The sequence below is a fragment of the Microchirus variegatus genome (genome assembly GCF_963457635.1).
Source record: "Microchirus variegatus genome assembly, chromosome: 9".
NCBI lineage: Eukaryota > Metazoa > Chordata > Actinopteri > Pleuronectiformes > Soleidae > Microchirus > Microchirus variegatus.
Genome location: NC_139810.1, coordinates 27,811,999 through 27,831,063, shown reverse-complemented (window position 1 = coordinate 27,831,063; position 19,065 = coordinate 27,811,999). Strand labels below are relative to the sequence as shown.

At 41.0% G+C, this 19,065-nt stretch overlaps 1 protein-coding gene across 2 annotated transcripts; it reads right to left on the bottom strand.

Annotated features, from left to right (window-relative positions):
• Positions 1-6,096: 6,096 nt before the first annotated feature.
• On the bottom strand, positions 6,097-18,587 carry LOC310931467 (forkhead box protein P1-B-like). 2 transcript variants are annotated; one of them, XM_083894628.1, is made up of 16 exons: positions 18,501-18,587; positions 15,799-15,945; positions 12,920-13,060; positions 12,724-12,813; positions 11,882-12,002; positions 11,672-11,777; positions 11,425-11,535; positions 10,681-10,768; positions 10,218-10,295; positions 9,923-10,124; positions 9,164-9,240; positions 8,919-9,020; positions 8,693-8,820; positions 8,399-8,453; positions 7,897-8,063; positions 6,097-6,990 (listed from the first exon to the last, which is right to left on the bottom strand). In XM_083894628.1, the coding sequence occupies exons 2-16, from the start codon at positions 15,928-15,930 to the stop codon at positions 6,828-6,830; spliced, it is 1,761 nt and encodes a 586-aa protein (XP_083750754.1). In that variant the 5' UTR covers positions 15,931-15,945; positions 18,501-18,587; the 3' UTR covers positions 6,097-6,827. The 2 variants fall into 2 exon arrangements, with proteins under 2 accessions (XP_083750754.1, XP_083750755.1); XM_083894629.1 differs by having other exon boundaries at positions 9,929-10,124.
• Positions 18,588-19,065: the final 478 nt, after the last annotated feature.

Sequence of the window (19,065 nt, the reverse complement as noted above, 5' to 3'; positions counted from 1 at the left end):
AAAACCCTTTTCCCCAAGAAAGGGTTTTTCAAGGGTTCTTTGCAACACTAATGGTTCCATATAAGAACCATTTTGATCCAGAGAACCCTTTAAAACGCCTTCCCTTCTCGGTGGAACCCTCCAAAAGGGTTCTCCTATGCGGACAAGCTGAAGAACCTTATATGGTTCTTCTTAGCACCTTTATTTCTCAGTGTATGGAAACATGAAATAAAGGTTTTTTAAAGCTGTTAAGTAGTTGTTTGATAGGTTTTCAAAGACATTTTATCTGTTAATGTAACATGAATGTTTTATATGTCGGGCACATACGATACAATTATTGATATTTCATTGATTCCCAGTGGACGCGACCTCACGAGTCCAAAAAAGGACAAATATTTTCTCATCTACTTTCATCTTATTTTTCGTATTTATTTATAACGTCTCATTGGGACTGTGATCTCTTCACGGGAAAGAGCTGACAAATCGGAGAAAACAAAAATCAATCAAAATTAAAGCCGTAAGCAGCAATTGCGCGGGTTGCGCTCGCAGCTGCCGCTCTGCCCAGCAGGTGGCGCTATGCTCTCGGCTCAGTGTTCACGTGGTGATGTTTCCTGGCCGAGTCTCTCGTTTCGAACAGATCGTATCAGATGTACGGCAAAGTTAAACGCCACTTCCTGTTTTGGCAGAAATACCGTCGGTTGGTGTGGCCACGCCCCCTCTTCATCTTCGACGCGCCTAATACAAATCGACAAAAAAATATATATATATATATATATGTTGGTACGATTAATGCGCTCAAACAACTTTGTCCATTTCGAAAACTTTTTTACAAATTGCTAAGACCGATACCAAATTCAAAATGGCTGACTTCCTGTTGAGTTGAAGCCATGGTCCCAATAGACTTTTTTGTTAGGTTTCCTGACCGGGCTTCACCTTTGGGGGGCGCTACTGAGTCACTTTGCCAGTTTTACATATTTCCCTTATTTTATAAAATGCTACGGCCGTTTTCCGTCCGTTTCCAGCAACGTTTGGTGCCTCAAAAATACGATAATTTGGGAAAAATAGATATAGTTTTGTTCCAGTTCCTGCAGCATGGATGGTTTCCATGGCAACTTGAGTGGACACTGGAGCACGATGTTCATGTTCATGTTCATGTTCAGCGCTGTTGTTGCTCTCAGGTGCATCATCAGGGATCATCTATGGGACAATAATGGGCCCTTTTACAACCGAGGTTCATTTAAGTTATGACTTGACTTTGAGTAACATGTTAATTTTGCATCATAACAACCTTTTATATTGTGTCCATATCGACAACTCGGACGCTTTTATTTTGAAATTCAGTAGCTTTTGCCCCTCAAAACAGTTCGATTTATTTACTTTTCCATGACTTGACCGGCCGCCCTAGTGGCCACACTAGAAACTCCCTGGCCCCCCTGAGGTCGTTGGACTTTGAGAGGCCAAGATAAAAAGCACACAAATGTCACATGATCGCATGAACGAAGTCCTCTGTGCAGTGAATCGGGAAAGTGCGACAAGCGGAGTTTGCTGCTGCTGCTGCTGCTGCTGCTGCTGCTGCTGCTGCTGCTGCTGCTGCTGCTGCTGCCGTCACGGCGCTGCGGTGCGTGATGTCTCACGTGTCGTGACCTCGGGCCTAAAAATAGAACGGTATTTCCAAAATGTTCCGAGAGTTGAAGTCACAATCCAATCAAAGTGCTTTCACCTTGCTTGCACTACTAACACGGACATGGAATGAGCTGAAAAACAAAAAAAGCGGGACCTTAAAGCCTTTTTTTAAGGGGTTTGGATAAAGATCTTGTTGGTATATGACCTGCATACTTCTGCACTTTACTTTTATTATGCATCTCCTTTAACTACTTCCTATCATGCTATCTTGGCCAGGAAGAGGAAGAGGTCTCAATAAGGCCGTCCTGGCAAAAAAAAAAAAAAATGAATGTGAATACATTAGTATTATTATTATTACTTTAAATATGTTTGTGTGCGTCCATTTACCATTCGACGTACTGCAGCCTTAAATGAAGATTTTAATCAAATATACACGACACGAATCACTTCACATTGACAACACATCTTCTTTCTGACCCGTTTCCCCTTCACTTGGACCGGGTTTAACATGTTTTTGCTGTGAATGGCAGCAGGAGGGACATTTGGAACAATCTTAACAATCTCAATTCGCCTGGAAAGCTGCTGTGTGAGTGCGAATAATGTTCATATAACAAACTGAACTCACCAACAACAACAACAGTACGGCCAAAATGTTCACATAGAAAAAAATATTTTGCGGACCGCAAATCATGTTTATGTTTGGAAATCATGTTTTGGCGTCATGTGGCGCCACCTACCGCCGTCTACCAATCGTTACAGTCAGTAGAGTCTCAACTGATGAGCAACCACGGGTTGCCAGTTACGTCGGAAAATGAGTGAGGACATTTTGGCCGGTCCTCACTTTGTTTTCATTGAAATCACTTCCTTAGGTTGCTATGACATGTTATACTCAATTTGTCAAAAATGTAAATTTTGGACGACTTTTTCTCAAATTTTGGACCAAAATTTTTTTTTGAAATTTTGGACCAAATTTTTTTTTTCAAATTTTGGACCAAAATTTTTTTTTCAAATTTTGGACCAAATTTTTTTTTTCAAATTTTGGACCAAATTTTTTTTTTCAAATTTTGGACCAAATTTGTTTTTTCAAATTTTGGACCAAATTTGTTTTTTTTAATTTTGGACCAAATGTTTTTTTTCAAATTTTGGACCAAAAATTTTGGGTAATGTTTTTTTTTTCACATTTTGGACGACATAGTATAGAATGACGTTTTTGTCAAATGTTGGACCAAAAATTTTGTTTACATTTTTTTTTTCAAATTTTGGGTCAATTTCTTTTCAAAATTTTGGTTAACATTTTTGTTCAAATTTTGGGTCATTTTTTTTTTTTAATTTTGGGTCAAATTTTTTTTTTCAAATTTTGGAAGACATAGTATAGTATGATGTTTTTGTCAAATTTTGGACCATAATTTTTTTGTCAAATTCTTTTTTAAATTTTGGTCGACATAGTATAGTATGACGTTTTTGTTAAATGTTGGACCAAAAATTTAAAAAATAAAATAAAAACGAAAAAGTTTTCCAGCCCTTTTTGCTCTGGGGCTCTACCTGCAGAGATTTTATAATGTGTCTATTTAAAATAAAAATAGACACTTCAAGGAGCCACTGCAGAGGGGCTGTAGAGCCACATGAGGCTCTGGAGCCGCAGGTTGCAGACCCCTGCTTTAGACACTCTAAATTGACCGTAGGTGTGAATGTGAGTGTGAATGGTTGACCCTGTGATGGCCTGTGATCTGTCGCCCCATGTCAGCTGGGATTGACCCCTGTGACCTTCACGTGGAGGATAAAGCCGTAGAAGATTTTTACTTGAATTTCCAGACATGTATTTTCTAGTGTCGTGTATCTAAAAGGTGCTTCGATGTCATATTTATTCAATAAATAGGCCGGAAAAAAAGGCCAAAAACACACTGTAACCGTTTATTATTATTATTATGATCGTTATTTAAACAGCCAACTCTGCATACTGTGTACATTCAGCTTATTTCGAAAAAAACGTGGCCCGCGGGTCAGAGGTGAGCCCTTCAGCGGTAGCACATCTCGGACATCTCCATGGCCAGCTCCACCAGTTCCCCCACGTCCTGACAGGAGTCGCCGCACACGTTGCAGTCCAGCTCCAGCTGGTGATGGCAGCAGTTCAGTCCCTGCTCGTCCATGCCGCCGGACGCCATGATGTACTTGCAGGAGGGGAAGCAGCGGCTCACCGCCCTCGCCGCCGTGTCGGGCAGCAGGATCATTAACTCGTGGAAGCGGCAATACAGGCAGGCGAGCAGCAGGGCGGCGCAGTCCTCTGGTGGTGGTGGTGGAGATGGTGAAAACAGGAAGAAAAGGGGGATTAAAGGATGAAGATAAATGCATGAAATGCCTCAGCTTACATGATTTAAAGGGACACTGTGTAGTATTTATGGGTTTATATAACCCAAAATCCACTTTTTTATACATATTATGTGCTCCTGCATTGTCTAGTCGCTGTATAATAGTTTTTGTTTCATTTTCGTAGTGTTTCCAAAAGTCATGTAAAATAACATGGTCGCGGGCCGCGGTTGCGTAGCCACTGTTAGCAGCGAGACGCCATGTTTCTACCGGAGCCTGTAAGGACAAACGCGAGAGAACAAATCAAGCGTCTCTTTACTCACGAACCTCATCTGCTGACACGGTGAAAGACGACGAGGACGACATTTGACCGGCTGCAGACACCGTAGTGCTCAGGGAAGGGAGGGGGTGAGCAGAGGAGCAGTTCTTTGTTGTAAATTTCAGCCTCTCCTCTAGATGGCACTATAAACTACTTACTTCACCTTTAAACCAGGGGTGTCAAACTCATTTTCACTGAGGGCTACATCATCAAAGGGCCAGACGCAACAGTCATACAGAATAAATGTAACCAAATACAATGTAAAATAAAGGTAACTACTCCGTAACATATTGCTAAATAACTTTCTGTATTTATTACTTATTCAGGTTACAAATACGATGCATTATAGATTGGTTGTGGCTTTTGTGAACACATTCGTCGCGTGATTCATTATACAACGACACACTGCGATCTAGTGGCGGGATGCCGTCACTTTGCGGGTAACGCAATCGCCATGCATTGTGGGAAATGTAGTTTATGGTCGCACGCACGCCTTAAAGCAGCATAGACACCGATTTTTAAGACCAATTAATCACTCATGGGCCACTTAAAATGACTTGGCGGGGCCACATCTGGTCCCCGGGGCCTCGAGTTTTGACACGTGATTGAAACGGTACCTCCAGGGCCAGGCTGGTATGAATCATCTGATGAATAATGACTGCTGCTGTTCTTCCACTTGTCAGAACACATAGAGAGGCCGGAGCCGGCCCATCCGCTGGCACCCAGGGGTTCATGGGAGCTGCGATCGGTGTCCAGCTCTGAGATGGTGCTCAGTTTGCGGCCACCGCCGCTGCTGCCGCATCGGTTCATTTCTCTGAGTGGACTGACGCTCACTGGCTTACAGTTATTCCCTTTTGGAGTGAAAACAGAGGGATTTTAGGAGCACAGATACTGATTTATAAGACGTCGTCTGACACAATCCTCTCCCTTAGATCCTTCAATCATTTGAAGGCACACTAAGAGGAGATTTTATGCAGAAATCACTGAGTCGAATGAGAGTAAAAGTGAACAACCTACCATCGGAAACATGACTCTGTAGTTTCTCAAGTTTAATGCAATCCTGATCACTCGCGGGAGGCTCTGAGGGAGTTGTCATCTTGTGAAGTGGAGAAGAACAGAGGTGCAGTGAAAACGACTCGCGTCGCTCTCTCTCGCTCGGCTGCATCACAACATGAAAATAGCTTTCACGACTTATACACGCTTAAAACTCCTCACACGCCAGAGAATTAAAGTGTGACAAAGGCAAAAGTCACTGCAAAGATTGTTACCCGTCTGTAACGCTGTAACCAGAGAGGGTAAAGCTTCTGCTTCAGCCTCTGCAACTGCAATCCCTCTGAGGTTGAGCTCAAGTACATCAGGCACACACACACACTGTGAGCACACTTCACATGGATCAATATATCCACCACTCAGATCAATTACGCCATCACACTGACGTAAAATCAAAGCCCAGCCACTTATCAAAAACACCTGGATTTATACAAAAATTCATCCATCCGTCCGTCCATCCATCGTCTCACCTCAGTCGCCACGGAAACGTCCTGCAGACCACAAGCTGCTGCTGCTGCTGCTGCTGCTGCGGACAGCACAGAGGTGGATCGAGAGGACGTTCAACTGGACATGACCACAAGACAACAGCGGAAAGTTTGCACCCCCAGAAACCATTTGCCAGCCTCCATTACCTTCCATTAAGAAGTCATTACTGTCGACTGAGAGAAGAGCAGGGGGGCTGTTATGAAGTAAAAAGAAAAAAAAAAAGAAAAAGTGCACCGGTCTGTAATTTCATTTCATGAACACCGTGTTTTAGCACCACAGACACAGTGTTTACATTTATCATGAAGGGAATTTATTATTCATAGAGATGCATTGGTTTACAATAATGTCTATAGTATCTACTCTTACAAGCTCCGATTGGAGCAAAAATTCAACAATGTTCATGGAAGAGGTGAAAAAAAAAAAACCCAACAAGTATAAAGAAGCTATGTTTTTTTTTGATCACTTTTTGATTATACCTTAAATACAAATATATCAGATCATGTTGGCAGTGAACATTTTTTCATTTTTAAAGCAACAATTTCTTGACTTCAGCTACATTTTTTTTTCTTTCTTTTTTTTTTTATATATTATAACTAATAAAATAACAATCAGGTAGTGATATCATGATGAAGCTACAAAGAAGAGAGAAATGTTTCCTTGTGAAGTGCTTTTACTGTTAATGTTCCCTTTGCTTTGGCTTCTCTGCTCATCAAGGTCCTGTGTGTGTGTGTGTGTGTGTGTGTGTGTGTGTGTGTGTGTGTGTGTGTGTGTGTGTGTGTACAGACACGGTTTCGAAAATAATCAACACGCTTGTGTTTTTGTGACGTCACGATACTGTACAGGGAAAACAAAACAGAGAATAGATCAAGAAGAAGAAGAAGAAGAAAGAAAAACAAAAGGTTGATAAATATGGAAACAAAATAAAAGAACTCCCCAAGAACAAAGTGGTTTGGTTATGTAGATGAAGCTGTTGTTGTTGTTGTTGTTGTTGTTGTTTTTTTAAAATACAAAGTCACACAGGGCTGTAAGTGAAGCGGCCTTGCAGTGGAGAAGCTGCTCCTCCTGGTCAGAGAGAAGGCATGCGGTCGAGGAGAAGGTTGTGCCTCCCCAGACTGTCGTGGTCTTCGTCTTGGTTCATCTCCGGGCTGTGGCCGTGCCCGTACGTGCTCTCCGGAGATTCGTAGGGATAGTTTTCGCATATCTCCTCGTCCTCCTGCTCCTCTTTAATGCTAGATTAATAGAAAACAAACATATTCTCATATATAAACATATTCGAGGGGAAGCTAATGGTTTCAATCACTAGTTTCAGGCCTTTTTTGTTGACAATTTTTGGTCCAATTTAGAGAAAAGTGCACGATATAATGTATCAAAGTACATTTGAGTGGACACCAGTCAGTAAGTTAAGTCAAGCTGAGGCTGTCGTCTGACTAAAACTGTATTTATTGGCCGTGTAAGTCTGGCTTAGCCTCCGTAGGTGGCGCCATTTCTCTCTGCCATCGTGATCCGGCAACAACACTGTAGTTTCATCATTCATCACCTGCTTCTACGCCTGGGTCAAAGACCGGGGAGGAAATTTTGCTGCATGTGCAGAACGACAAGTCTGACTCCAGTCGGACTAAGCGCATAAATGCAGGAGTAGTCAGACTATGAATCACATTGTCTGGGTATGTTGGTCCGACTAAGACAAGCTTGATTTTAATCAACCTAACATGTTTACCTGACATAAGGAAACCAAATTATTATTATTATCTTAGTCGGACTAAAATTGGACTTTTAAGTCTGAGTCTGATTGACCGGTGGCTACACGTGACTACTTTCAATTTCTGTTTTGTAAAAACAGGCTTCACAAAAGGAGATGGTCTATTTTTATATACTTCCATTGTTGCACGTTGTTGACTGGGTCTGATTCATCTTGTTTTATTACATTTCTTTGTGCCGGCCTCACAGTGATGTGATGTAGCTGACGTGGCTACACACTCTGTGACGGAAACACACGCCACACGAGGGTTTTCTGTTCCAAACCCTAACCCGTGGCGAGCTGAGCTGCACTGTGCCACTCGGCGGATAATACAACCGAGGCATAAAACACTGAAGTGGTGCCTCGCGACATAGTTCTTCTGAGGGGTGGCACTTACAAAGCTTGTGGAGGGGACTGCGTTGCACTGCTGTCACTGTGGTAACCAGATCCATTAGCGAGGACTCCATTCATCTGCTCTTGAAGGATATGAGGCAGGGAGTGCAGCGGGATGCTGCCCATAGAGGCTGGTTGATAGAAGGAGCTGAGGCCGTCTAGTTCACCGATCTGGAATACAAGTAACAGTGACACGAGTTTTAGTATCGATAATACAGCAACTATTATGGTACTAATTGAGTACTAGATTAGTATTAGCGATGGAAAACACGTGAGTGTGACATATAAGAAGGGATGAATGTAAACTGCTGTGTTTTCCCTATTTGCGGTGGTGATTTGCACTTCAGGGCCACCGTAGTTATCTGATATTCATATGTAAATAACATGGTTTTACTGTAATATTATCTCCTTATTACCACCCTGTTGTTACTCAGGTAGAAATCGCCTTAGTGTGAAGATGGCGTTACCATAACGTGAATGTACCGATGTGTTAGGTGTTCCCTTACCTGAAGAGCAGATCCAGCTAAGCCCTGACGGTTCTGAGAGTTCTTCAGCAGAGATCTGTTGGTACACACACACACACACAGATATCAGCAAGTTATATACGATTCCTCTGAACACCTGAGACACCAGCCTGCTCATATTTTGAGGTAGATATCATAATAAATCGTGGAAACCTCCAACATGACATTTCTGACGTGGCGTATCGAGGTCAAAGTTGGGTCAAAGTCAAAGTTTGGGCTTCTGAGGTTGCGCAACAGAACGCCCGCGGCGCTCGTGATTAAAAAAAACACACCTACCCGTTACCGGCGGTTTTCTGCGGCCTCCGTCTGTGGAACTCGATCTCGTCGACGGTCCACACGGCTCCTTTCACGTTCTCCAAGCGCACAAAACATTTGTGGAGGCTGAGGTTATGTCTGACGGCGTTCTATAAGGAGGAGGAAACAAAAGGAAAACAATAAATAAATAAACATACAACATAAATGAATAACCAAACAACATTTAAACAACCGACAGGTTCATTACCTTCCAAGTAGCTGCATTGCGCCGGAAATATGCAAAGTTTCTCGTAAACCAGTTGTAGATTTCATTTAGAGTCAGCTGGTTACGGGGCGACTCAAATATCGCCTGAAACGACATCGGAGAGCGTGTAAGATTTACAGGTAACACTAAAAGCCTCTCCATTAGTTCGATAGACAGCGTCGTCAACCGAAAAAAAGATATTTATAGCAATATTTATAGCAATATTTATGGCGGAAAGCGGACATTACCTGTCTTATGAGCGAGGCGTACGTGAAGGGAGGTCTAACTTCTGTGCTCAAGTAGAACTCTTTGTTGTCGATTATATCTGTGGAAAGACATTAACGGGCATCGGTGAGGCGCGCGCAAACACAAGAGGGCTTGGGGGCAAAAAAAAAGGGAAAATTTGATCCTTGCACAGCGGCCATTTTGTTTGTTGACATTTTTATTCTTTCTCCAAATGAAGCAAATATATAAAAATATGAAATTCATAGGGAAAACCAGACACATATGTATGTATGTGTATATGTATGTATGTATATATGTGTATGTGTATGTATATATGTATGTATGTATGTGTATATATATATATATATGCATGTGTATGTATGTATGTGTGTATATATATATATATATATATACATGTGTATGTATATGTATGTAATATATATATATATATATATGCATGTCTATGTATATGTATGTAATATATATATATATATATATATATATACACATATATATATATATATATATATATGCATGTCTATGTATATGTATGTAATATATATATATATATATATATATATATATATACATATATATATATATATATATATTTCTGTTTAAAACATGTCAAAATGGCTGCTTTGAAAATGATGAAACAACTAATACAGAACAAATGACGAGATATAAATGCATTGTACGGGGAAACTGTGTCCCATGCATCTCATGAGAAGCCCAGTTTTGTTCTAGAAGTAAATAAAAAAAGTACAAGGACGTGATCTCACCAATACCTTGGCTCACAGAGCGGCTGTACCGCCTCCGTACTGGGGTCCCAGTGAACAAGCTATTGGGAGTGAGGACCGACGGGGACTCGGAGACTGGCGTCAGGGGTGTGGACGGTGCCGTGGCGCTCTGAGACAGACTTGTAGGAGGAGGGCCTTTGGGCAGTGTTGCCTGGGAGAAGGACACATTAGACACCAGATTCACCTGAAAAAACAAAGTCAGCAAAACATCAGTTTGACTGCAGGCAAAACAATATTTATTTTAATTGAAGGAAAAACAGCCACGGCTTGTACTTACAGGCTGTGCTGCGGGTTTGGGTTCAGAGGACTTGAGATGAGCCATCATCGCTTGCAGCCGCTCTTTGTCCTTCTTCAGCTGTGTCGGGGGTGAGACGACCGAAAATAGAATTTGAGACTTGGTGAATTCACGACGTGTGTTAAATGACAAAATGACATTCAGTGTGGGAATGACTTCTTCTCTGGCATCCTAAGAGGTGTCATTATATCTGAAGACATCACTTCTGTTTCCAGGGCTGGTGTGAAAACACACCACTGCTGCAAAAATTCAAAAATTCACTGGAGACTTTTTTTTTCTTTTTTTTTTTTATAACAAAACTCTTCTTTCTTTTTCCACAAATGGATTTGTCACTCTGTCAAGCAGTTCTGTTCCATTCGTAAACTGCTCTAAAGAAAGAAAAATGTATCCGTCCTTTTTGTCTGACTTGGAAAAGGAAAAAAAGAAAGCAAAAGCACATTTGTACCTGTAACTCCAACTGCTGCACCACCTGCATCTGCACGCGACACTGCGCTGTGCTCTTGTCATCCAGTATGTGTTCACTGTTCAGATGTCTGCAAGGGAACAAATCAAAAACCACGGCATGTTTTGAGAAACAATAACAAATTTAAGCTCTGATTATATGTGACGTGCAGCTTCAAACACCGACGTAAAACGCAGAACATACAGACGGGTGACAAAACACACAGTGTCATAGTTAGGTTTTTGTTTCTATTAGTTTAATTCATCTCCAGTCTGTTTGGACATCTGTCCATTTCTGCTGCATTACTGTTAGTGATACACTACTATTCAAATGTTTGGGGTCACCTATAGAATTTCGTTGTGTTTTCCATTAAAAGTCACACTTGTATTCATCAAAAGAGTTGCAAAATGAATAGAAAATATAGTCAAGACATTGACAAGATTAGAAATAATGATTTTTATTCTAAATAATAATAATTTTGCCCTTTCGTCAAAGTTTTAACGCAATTAGCAAACACTCTGTACCATTAGAACACTCGAGAGATGGTTGCTGGAAATGGGCCTCTATACACCTATGTACATATTCCATTAAAAACCAGACGTTTGCAGCTAGAATAGTCGTTTACCACATTAACACAGTATAGAGTGTATTTCTGATTCATTTAATTGTATATTAATTGAAAAAAGAAGTGCTTTTCCTTCAAAAACAGGGACATTTCTAAGACGTGATTAAAGTTTCACCACTCACTTGAGAAACGCCTGAAAGTCTCCAAAGACGGTCTCACAGCCAGGCCATTTACACATGCCGTTTCCATACAGAGGATGGCTGTTCTGTGTGGTTTCATCCATTGTGCCGCTGCTGCAACAAACACAAACATTCAACTGTTAACGATGCGGCCGAGACTCAACAGGCTGGTACCAAGAAAGCGCAGTAAAAAAAAAAAAAAACAACATCAAACAAGACGTTTGCTTTAAAAAACCTAAAATAAAATCACCTTTCTTTTCTCTTCAAGAGACCGTGATGACCGTTGGTGGTCGATTGATGACTGGACGACTCTCTCGTGTCTCCGCCCGTGGACACAATGCTACCATTCTCAGAAGCTGGAATTTCAACATTCACAGTGTTTACTTAAAAAAAAAAAAAAAAAAACGTCGATCCAAAGAACAAACAAGACACCAGTGAACACCAACCAGTGCAGGGGTACCTGAAGCAGTGGAGGGGCTGGTGGGAAGGACAGACAGCAGGCCTTGTCTCTGCAGGTTGAAGAGATGTTGCTGCTGCATTTGAAGGAGCTGCTGCTGGATGGCTATCTGCTGAGCCGTCAGCTGTGGTGGAGGAAAAAAAGACTATTATATATTAGTCATATGTGTGTCAGATTTCGAAATCAAATAAGTTCAGTGAGATAAAAGAAAATGTACGAGAACACTAAACTGGAAAAATCTAAAATCTGACTCGCACAGCTCTGTCCGTAACATTCAGAGTTGCTTAATGATTGAGAGTTTAGCTTTAATCCTGCGTTATGCGTAAGCAGCGCAATGCACAGAGTGTCATTTTTTTCTGTTTTCATCTAAATTACATTCCCCCGCTGCTGCCGCGTGAGATGGATTTCAGAAAAAACAGTGGAAGACGCAGACGTCACAAGCCGAGCGTAATGACGCGCACAAAATCACGAGGCGACCTACAGGTTGTAGATATGTGATGCTCTTTTAAAAAAAAGGTATAAACTCAAAGCAGGAGTGTATTCAGAAATTCTAACAATAACTTATAAACTAAAAAAGAAAAAGCCTACTGTGAAAACAACTTTTTTTTCCTGCTCCATATTAACCCTCTGACTGAGCATTTTCACACCAGCCTCGTCACCAGGAAGGATTGTATGAATGTGACATAGCAGGCTGCGCAGCACGCGGAACTAATTACGACGGCGACGGTAAACCGCGCGTCAGTTATTCTGACGCGTAAACCGTTATTACTAGTGAACTGAACATCACGTGTCGCTATTTACGGAACTCGTTGCGCTCGTGATCGGTAATAATAAATCTGCGTTACCTCTTGGCTGACGATGCCAGCGTTCTTCTGCTGGAGCAGCTGCATATTCAGCTGCTCTTGCTGATTCTTGAAGACCTCTTGAATTTGTTGCTGCAGAAATATTCAATGGAATATTAAATGAAATAAACCATACCATCTCTCTCTCTCTATATATATATATATATATAAAAACACTACTTGCATGAACATGCATTACCTGGTGTAACATGAGTGCTTTCTGCTGCTGCAGTAGAGCCTGGAGCTGCTGAGGATTGAGGATTGGCTGCTGTGGTGTCTGCTGTAGTTGTTGCTGTGGAGCCTCTGCTGGTGGGGTCATCATCGACAATGACACTGGAACCTGCATCACGCACACAAAAACACAAACAACAGTGCGGCGAGTTAAAAATCCAAACCGCAAGACAAGACAGAAACACACCAGAGAGAGAGAGAGCGTCGTGAATGCCAACTGCCACAAACAACATAAAGAACAGTACACACTGTATGTGGGTACGATGGTTGTGTGCGTATAGCACTTTAATCTATTCAAGAAAAATAAAATTTTGGTGCTTTTACACATCAACAACTCACCGTCTCCCTCCAATAATGTGGAGAATTAATACAGCTCACCTGCAACTCTACTTCTTATTATATTCTTTCAACAGTTTTTAATCAAAAGAATAAAAGCCAGAATCGATTATTTGCAACATTTAACAAATTACACAATAACTATGGAAGAGCAATGATATAAATGGAAAAAGAAGCATATATATTATAATATAATATAATAGTAAGTAAGAAAGGTTGTGATCGTTAAAACAGCAACACAACAAATGCAGCTATACCTCCGTTCAACAGAAAATATGAAGCAATCGGCTTATAATCAGTGAATGTAAACACATGATTAGATTTCGTCCCCCTGATTTTCTTGGAACTGTGATCAGTTAAAAGGTGGCTTGTGGACTCCAGCACATGGTCTATGATCTGCTGTTTGTGGCCAAATGTATAATAACACAGTCCATCTACACTGGGCTGCAATTTATGGTTATTTTGTTGACAAATAAAATGTCAGAATAATTTAAAAATCGTGACATCTTTGATTTTTCCCCCCCCCCCCTCCCTGTCAATCAACTAAAATCGCAGTGGCTCAATTCCTACGCCTCTTGCTCAGATAAAAGAAATAATTCATAGTTATTCTGAATTCTGCTGCTTGCTTATTCATGACTTTCAGCTGAGGTCAGTCGAGCAGACCTAGTTGGCTACCATTTTTATTTTTAAACCAAAAACGAAACAAACAACAACAACAACAACAACAACCCCGGATGGGCCCCCGGGGAGGGGATTTGAGCTTCAGCAAAACAACAACAACAACCAGTACCACAAAAACAACAACATCCTCTGCTAGGAATGCAGCAATTACCACACCCTCCCCCCGCTCACCGTCAAGCCTTGCAGTTCAAGGGATGTTTACAGTAAACATAAACAGAGTAATCAAAATTGCACCGAGATATAAATAATGAATAAAACAGCACACAGAGCCTGTTTACCAAAACAGAACTCGAGATTCGTATTTTAATTAAGGCCTGATCCACAAACAAACATTTCTCTCCAAGGCAGAGTCTGTTTTTGAAATGGGTAAACAAACTGACAGTGAATTTCACACAGGCTTTGGGTTAACAATAACAGATGACTGCCTCCTAGTTTTGTCCTTTCTTATGAAACTCAATGCTGCAGAGGTGGCCACTGAAGCAATGAAAACGGGTCTATCCCACAGACAGAGAGCCAGTTGGCCCCTCTATTTTTCTGTGGACACCATCAACACAACAACAGCCTTTGACTAATCCCTGTTGCCATGGCAGCCAGCAAGTCCAAACATCTTCTGTTGTTGTTATTGTTGAAAGTCATACCAGTGAGCAACAGAGTGTAAACACAGATCTGTTCCCGCAAGACTGGTCTTGTGAACTACAAGATGACTGACAGCAAATAGAAACCCTATAAACTTGCTGAAAAACAAACACAATATGTTTTCTTTTATGAGATTTAATACCGACTAATGTGGCCTCATGGGTGTGGCGTGAGAAAGACTGACATTTGCACAAGTGCTCAATAAACTCAACTTTAACAGGCGGGAGCTAAAAATATTTAAGTACACAACCACGTATACTTTTGAGTACATATATAGATATAGATCCTGTATTTCCATACACATATCATATTCTGTGAATAGAATGTCACAAAATGAACAATGACATTTTTTTAACAACTGTCAGTTTATTCCTGGGCGCCTTTAAAAAAAAAATGAAATGAAATGCAACTCAAAAATAAAGATCTGCCTGACATTCTAACAGAGCCCTGCAAACATTCACAATGTAAGCATAAACAAACAATAGTGCACCGATAGCTCTGCCCAGCAGGAGGCTATGCTTTGCAACCCCCTCACCCCCCAAACCTCAGCACAATCCCCCTCCGTGTGGTTCCCTCCAGCGTAAATATAAAGTGAGAGGTTCAAGGATTTAAATCCTTAAAATGTCTGTCCTCGGTGCAACATCATACTGTGTGTGGAGACCACACCAGCAAAACAAACATGTCAAGAAATAATCTCATTTCATAAATAATACATATTTTAGTCATGGAAATTCACAAAATAGTGAAGAGGAAACAGTAGCATCAGTTGCACAAGCCTATGGTTGTAATAAAAAATAATCCAAGCTAAATAATCCAAGCAAAACAAAGCTACAGTTAGTGAGCGATTGATATAGAAAATCATTATTTCACTATAATTTGATCAATATAAAGTCAATTAAAATATATGTTTTTCCCAACAATAGAAGAATACATAAAAATATATTTTAAAAAATACAGCAGAGAATCCTCACCATCAAGAGGCAAAAGTGTTGCATTTGCCATCTCGGAAACCTGCCCATTTGAACATAATAACTACCAAACTGCTGCAGATTCATTTAATACTGAATTATCCGATTTTGGTGAAATTAGCAAATACTCAGCACCATCTTAAATATTGCTTTATTTGTCCAGATGTATGCCTTTAAAAAACCAATGCCGGTGAGTTTGGACAGATGCAGGTGGGGGAACACTGACCCTTGTTGCCTCCGGAGGAGGAGTGTGGCTGCTGCTGCTGCTCAGGCGACTCTCATTCTCGGTGTAATTCCCGTTCTCTGTCTGACTTGCTAGAATGGCGTGGTGTGTTGGTTCTGACCCAGACTCATGCATCTGGACTTCACTGACCTGCGAAAAAGAAATGTGTGTGTGTAAATGAAAACAGCTGGATGACAATGCAGAGGACAATGCGAGGAAACGCGGGAAGAAGGCAAACGGAGAACAACTTGCTGACGGACAAAACTACCACTTCACAAAAAGAATTAAAAGGAACTGCACTTAACAGTGTTCAATCGCAATAATGACCCAGTAACGTAGTTATTCACCACAGGAAAGCAATCCCACTGAATGTAAAAAACCTGTAGCACTAAAAAGTAAAGAACTATACTGTTATCACTCTGCCCACCAAGACAAACATTCTGTTCTACAAGAGAGTGGGACATGCCAGGTCTATTTGTTGAATAAGAGAGTGCTGCCATGACTACTGTAAACACAGGGGCCCTGGGTCTGTGTTTATGTGCAAACATATCTTCCTTCTGGAACAATTTACCATTAACCAGGTGGTGTGATAAACGGCTGTGGCAGGTAGTACAATGCACAAGTAGGCTATTATGTATACAGGTTGGGAGCCTTTGACTCGAAAGCTACCCAGCATAAACAAAAGTAAATAAACTAGGCAAACATAGCTTGCACAGATGGAAATCGGCACACGAAATTGAAATGACCACAAATTGGACTCCGTGGTAATATTATTATTATTGTAAGGGTGATATTACGGTCAAATGTACACCTTGAAGTCAATCAGTTCTTCAGTTTGGTATCACTGAGATCCATTGTAGCAAAATCTGACACAGATGATCAGATTAGGCCTAACTGTTTACACTCCGATCAACTCATGACCAGAACTGTACCAACAGTTAGTTACACACAAAGCACAGAAGAGGGGGGGGGGAAAAGGCTTTTAGTGCTTCCTGTATTTGAAAATGACAGACAGACGATAACTGAAAAGTAATTTATGCTCAGCTGTAGCTTTGTGTCATTCATACCTAGATTACAACATACATGAGGCAATTCTTTCGGTGTACAACTAAAACCTATCTAAACAGACTAGGCCGTTGTTGGTAAGGTTTTCACTCTGTTTACTTTTGCTTTCAGGATGGGGATTATTTCTGCAGACAAAGGGCAGTGTTTCCTGTAGGCATTTTTGAAGATGTCGGGGGGGGGTGATTTTAAAAACAAACAACAACATCAACAACAAAAAACGGCTGCATATTGGGTTCACTCCACCTCGGCTCCACTATGCATTAGACACCGGAGCAACATCAGACATTTTCTATTGTAGGATTAAGATAATTGAGCAGTTGTGCTGCAGTGCACCTGCCTTTGGAATGGACTAAATAATAAACTATGATGCGCTTTAACGGGTTTTAAATCATTCTCACCACAGGGGCAACTCTTGCACAGCAGGGGCCTCGGCTCTTCAAAGAATGCGAAGGAAATGAAGGAAACAAGGCACAGAGAGAGAGAGAGAGAGCTTTGCAAGAGCAAACAACTACCACCTCCTCCCTTACATGGAGACTTCACACATGCGCTAATAGTTTATACACTTATTCAGCTTGTTTCGTGCTCATTTTTAGACAATTAACTGAGTATATTTTTAAGGTATGTTGAAAAAGAATACCATTTATTTTCCTGCAGCATCGGTGTTATGTAAAAGGTAGAGACAGCCAACCCATAAGTTACCCATTAGTAGTGTTAGCTTGGACTTTATTTATTTACATTGTCGTCAGAACTTAATCCCAGTAATATTTTGCATCGTCTTCACTTGAGAAATATTAGTTTTTTAACTCCATGGTCAGTCTATTCACTGAATGCTGAGAATCCTATGGTGGATATTCTGATAATTTACATGTAATCTGGCATTTTGTTTGACATACCTCGTGTAAAATAGATAGATTTGTTATACATGTGTTATATTATGTTATGTTATATAAGAGTGTATGCATAATAGTCACAAATTAACCACTCAAACGTGTGCTCCGACAGGTCCGTAGATTAAAACAAAGGACAAAGTTAGGTTGTTTATCACGTTGTAATAGACCGACCACGGTGTTGCTTCGCCCTCGGGAAACACACTCGCACTGTTCGCACACGCCTCATCGTTAGCCTACATATCACATTAATAACAATAATGAGTTTTATCTGCTATAACCGTGGCTTTGTCGGTTAAAGCGAATGTGTCTATCGCCAAATCTGCTTCACGCGATATGAATGAAATCGATATCCGCTCGCACACACACACAGCAACCACTGCAGTCTGCGGTTTGCATTGGGCTCTCGAGCCTTTAGCTTCACGTGAATCTGCTCGTAAACGGGGCGTTTATGACTTTTATTTGCCAACTCCGCGGCGACCACATTAGATCGTTTGTTAACACTATTCCGTAAAAACACATTTATTACACTGGTCAACAGTTTTCGACGGACCTTCGGGGGCAGCAGCGTTGACGTCAACAGCACAACAAAAGCTAGCAGAGCGTCCTGTTGCTAGCTTGTGTAAGAAACGCGTCTTTCCCCCCCTCGTCTTTATTTATTCTTCACCCGGTATCGGTCACAAACAAGACGTACATTAAAGCGAGAATGATTTCAGCGAGATTCGGCGCGCCGTGGATTTAAGGTTTACTCACCGAATGATGTACGGACGGACAGTGTACGGCTCAGGGTGGTGTCTAAAAAAAAAGAGACCTCGGAGCTCTGCCTTCCCTGGAAGCGAGCTAGCCAGAAGTTGCTAATCGGGGGCGTGGTTTAGGTAAAAGTAAACAATGGTGACGTCATGGCGACACGCGGGACTTGTCTGTGCTTTTTGCTTTTTGAGGGGCTGTCTGTGCTTTTTGCTTCAAAATAATAATGGTCGTATTATCACATAAGCACTCATTCATCCACAAGCCACCAGAACGTAGCAAAAACAAAATGGCAAAACCCGATCCCAACGTCCAGAGGCGATTCTAGAGTCTGTAGGGGCCCTAAGCAAAAAAATCCCAGGGGCCCTTCCAACCAGTGTTCATCACCATTATGTTACAAATAATCTGACACAACCAAAAATGTATGAGTTCAAAACAAAATATATTTTTTCAAAATGAATGAAATAACATGGAAAAACCTTGTAATTAAAAAGTATGTGAAAATATAAATGTAAAATACTGTAAATAGCGTTTAAAAAACTATATAAACTTAGTAAAAAAAATACATTAC

Coding starts and splice junctions, on each gene's coding strand:
- LOC310931467 (XM_083894628.1), bottom strand. CDS start 15,930: ATGCATGAGTCTGGGTCAGAACCAACACACCACGCCATTCTAGCAAGT. Junction 9,241..9,922: donor CTCTGTGAGCCAAGGTATTG/GTGAGATCACGT, acceptor GTCTTTCCACAG/ATATAATCGACAACAAAGAG. Junction 8,454..8,692: donor CAGAAAACCGCCGGTAACGG/GTAGGTGTGTTT, acceptor GTGTACCAACAG/ATCTCTGCTGAAGAACTCTC.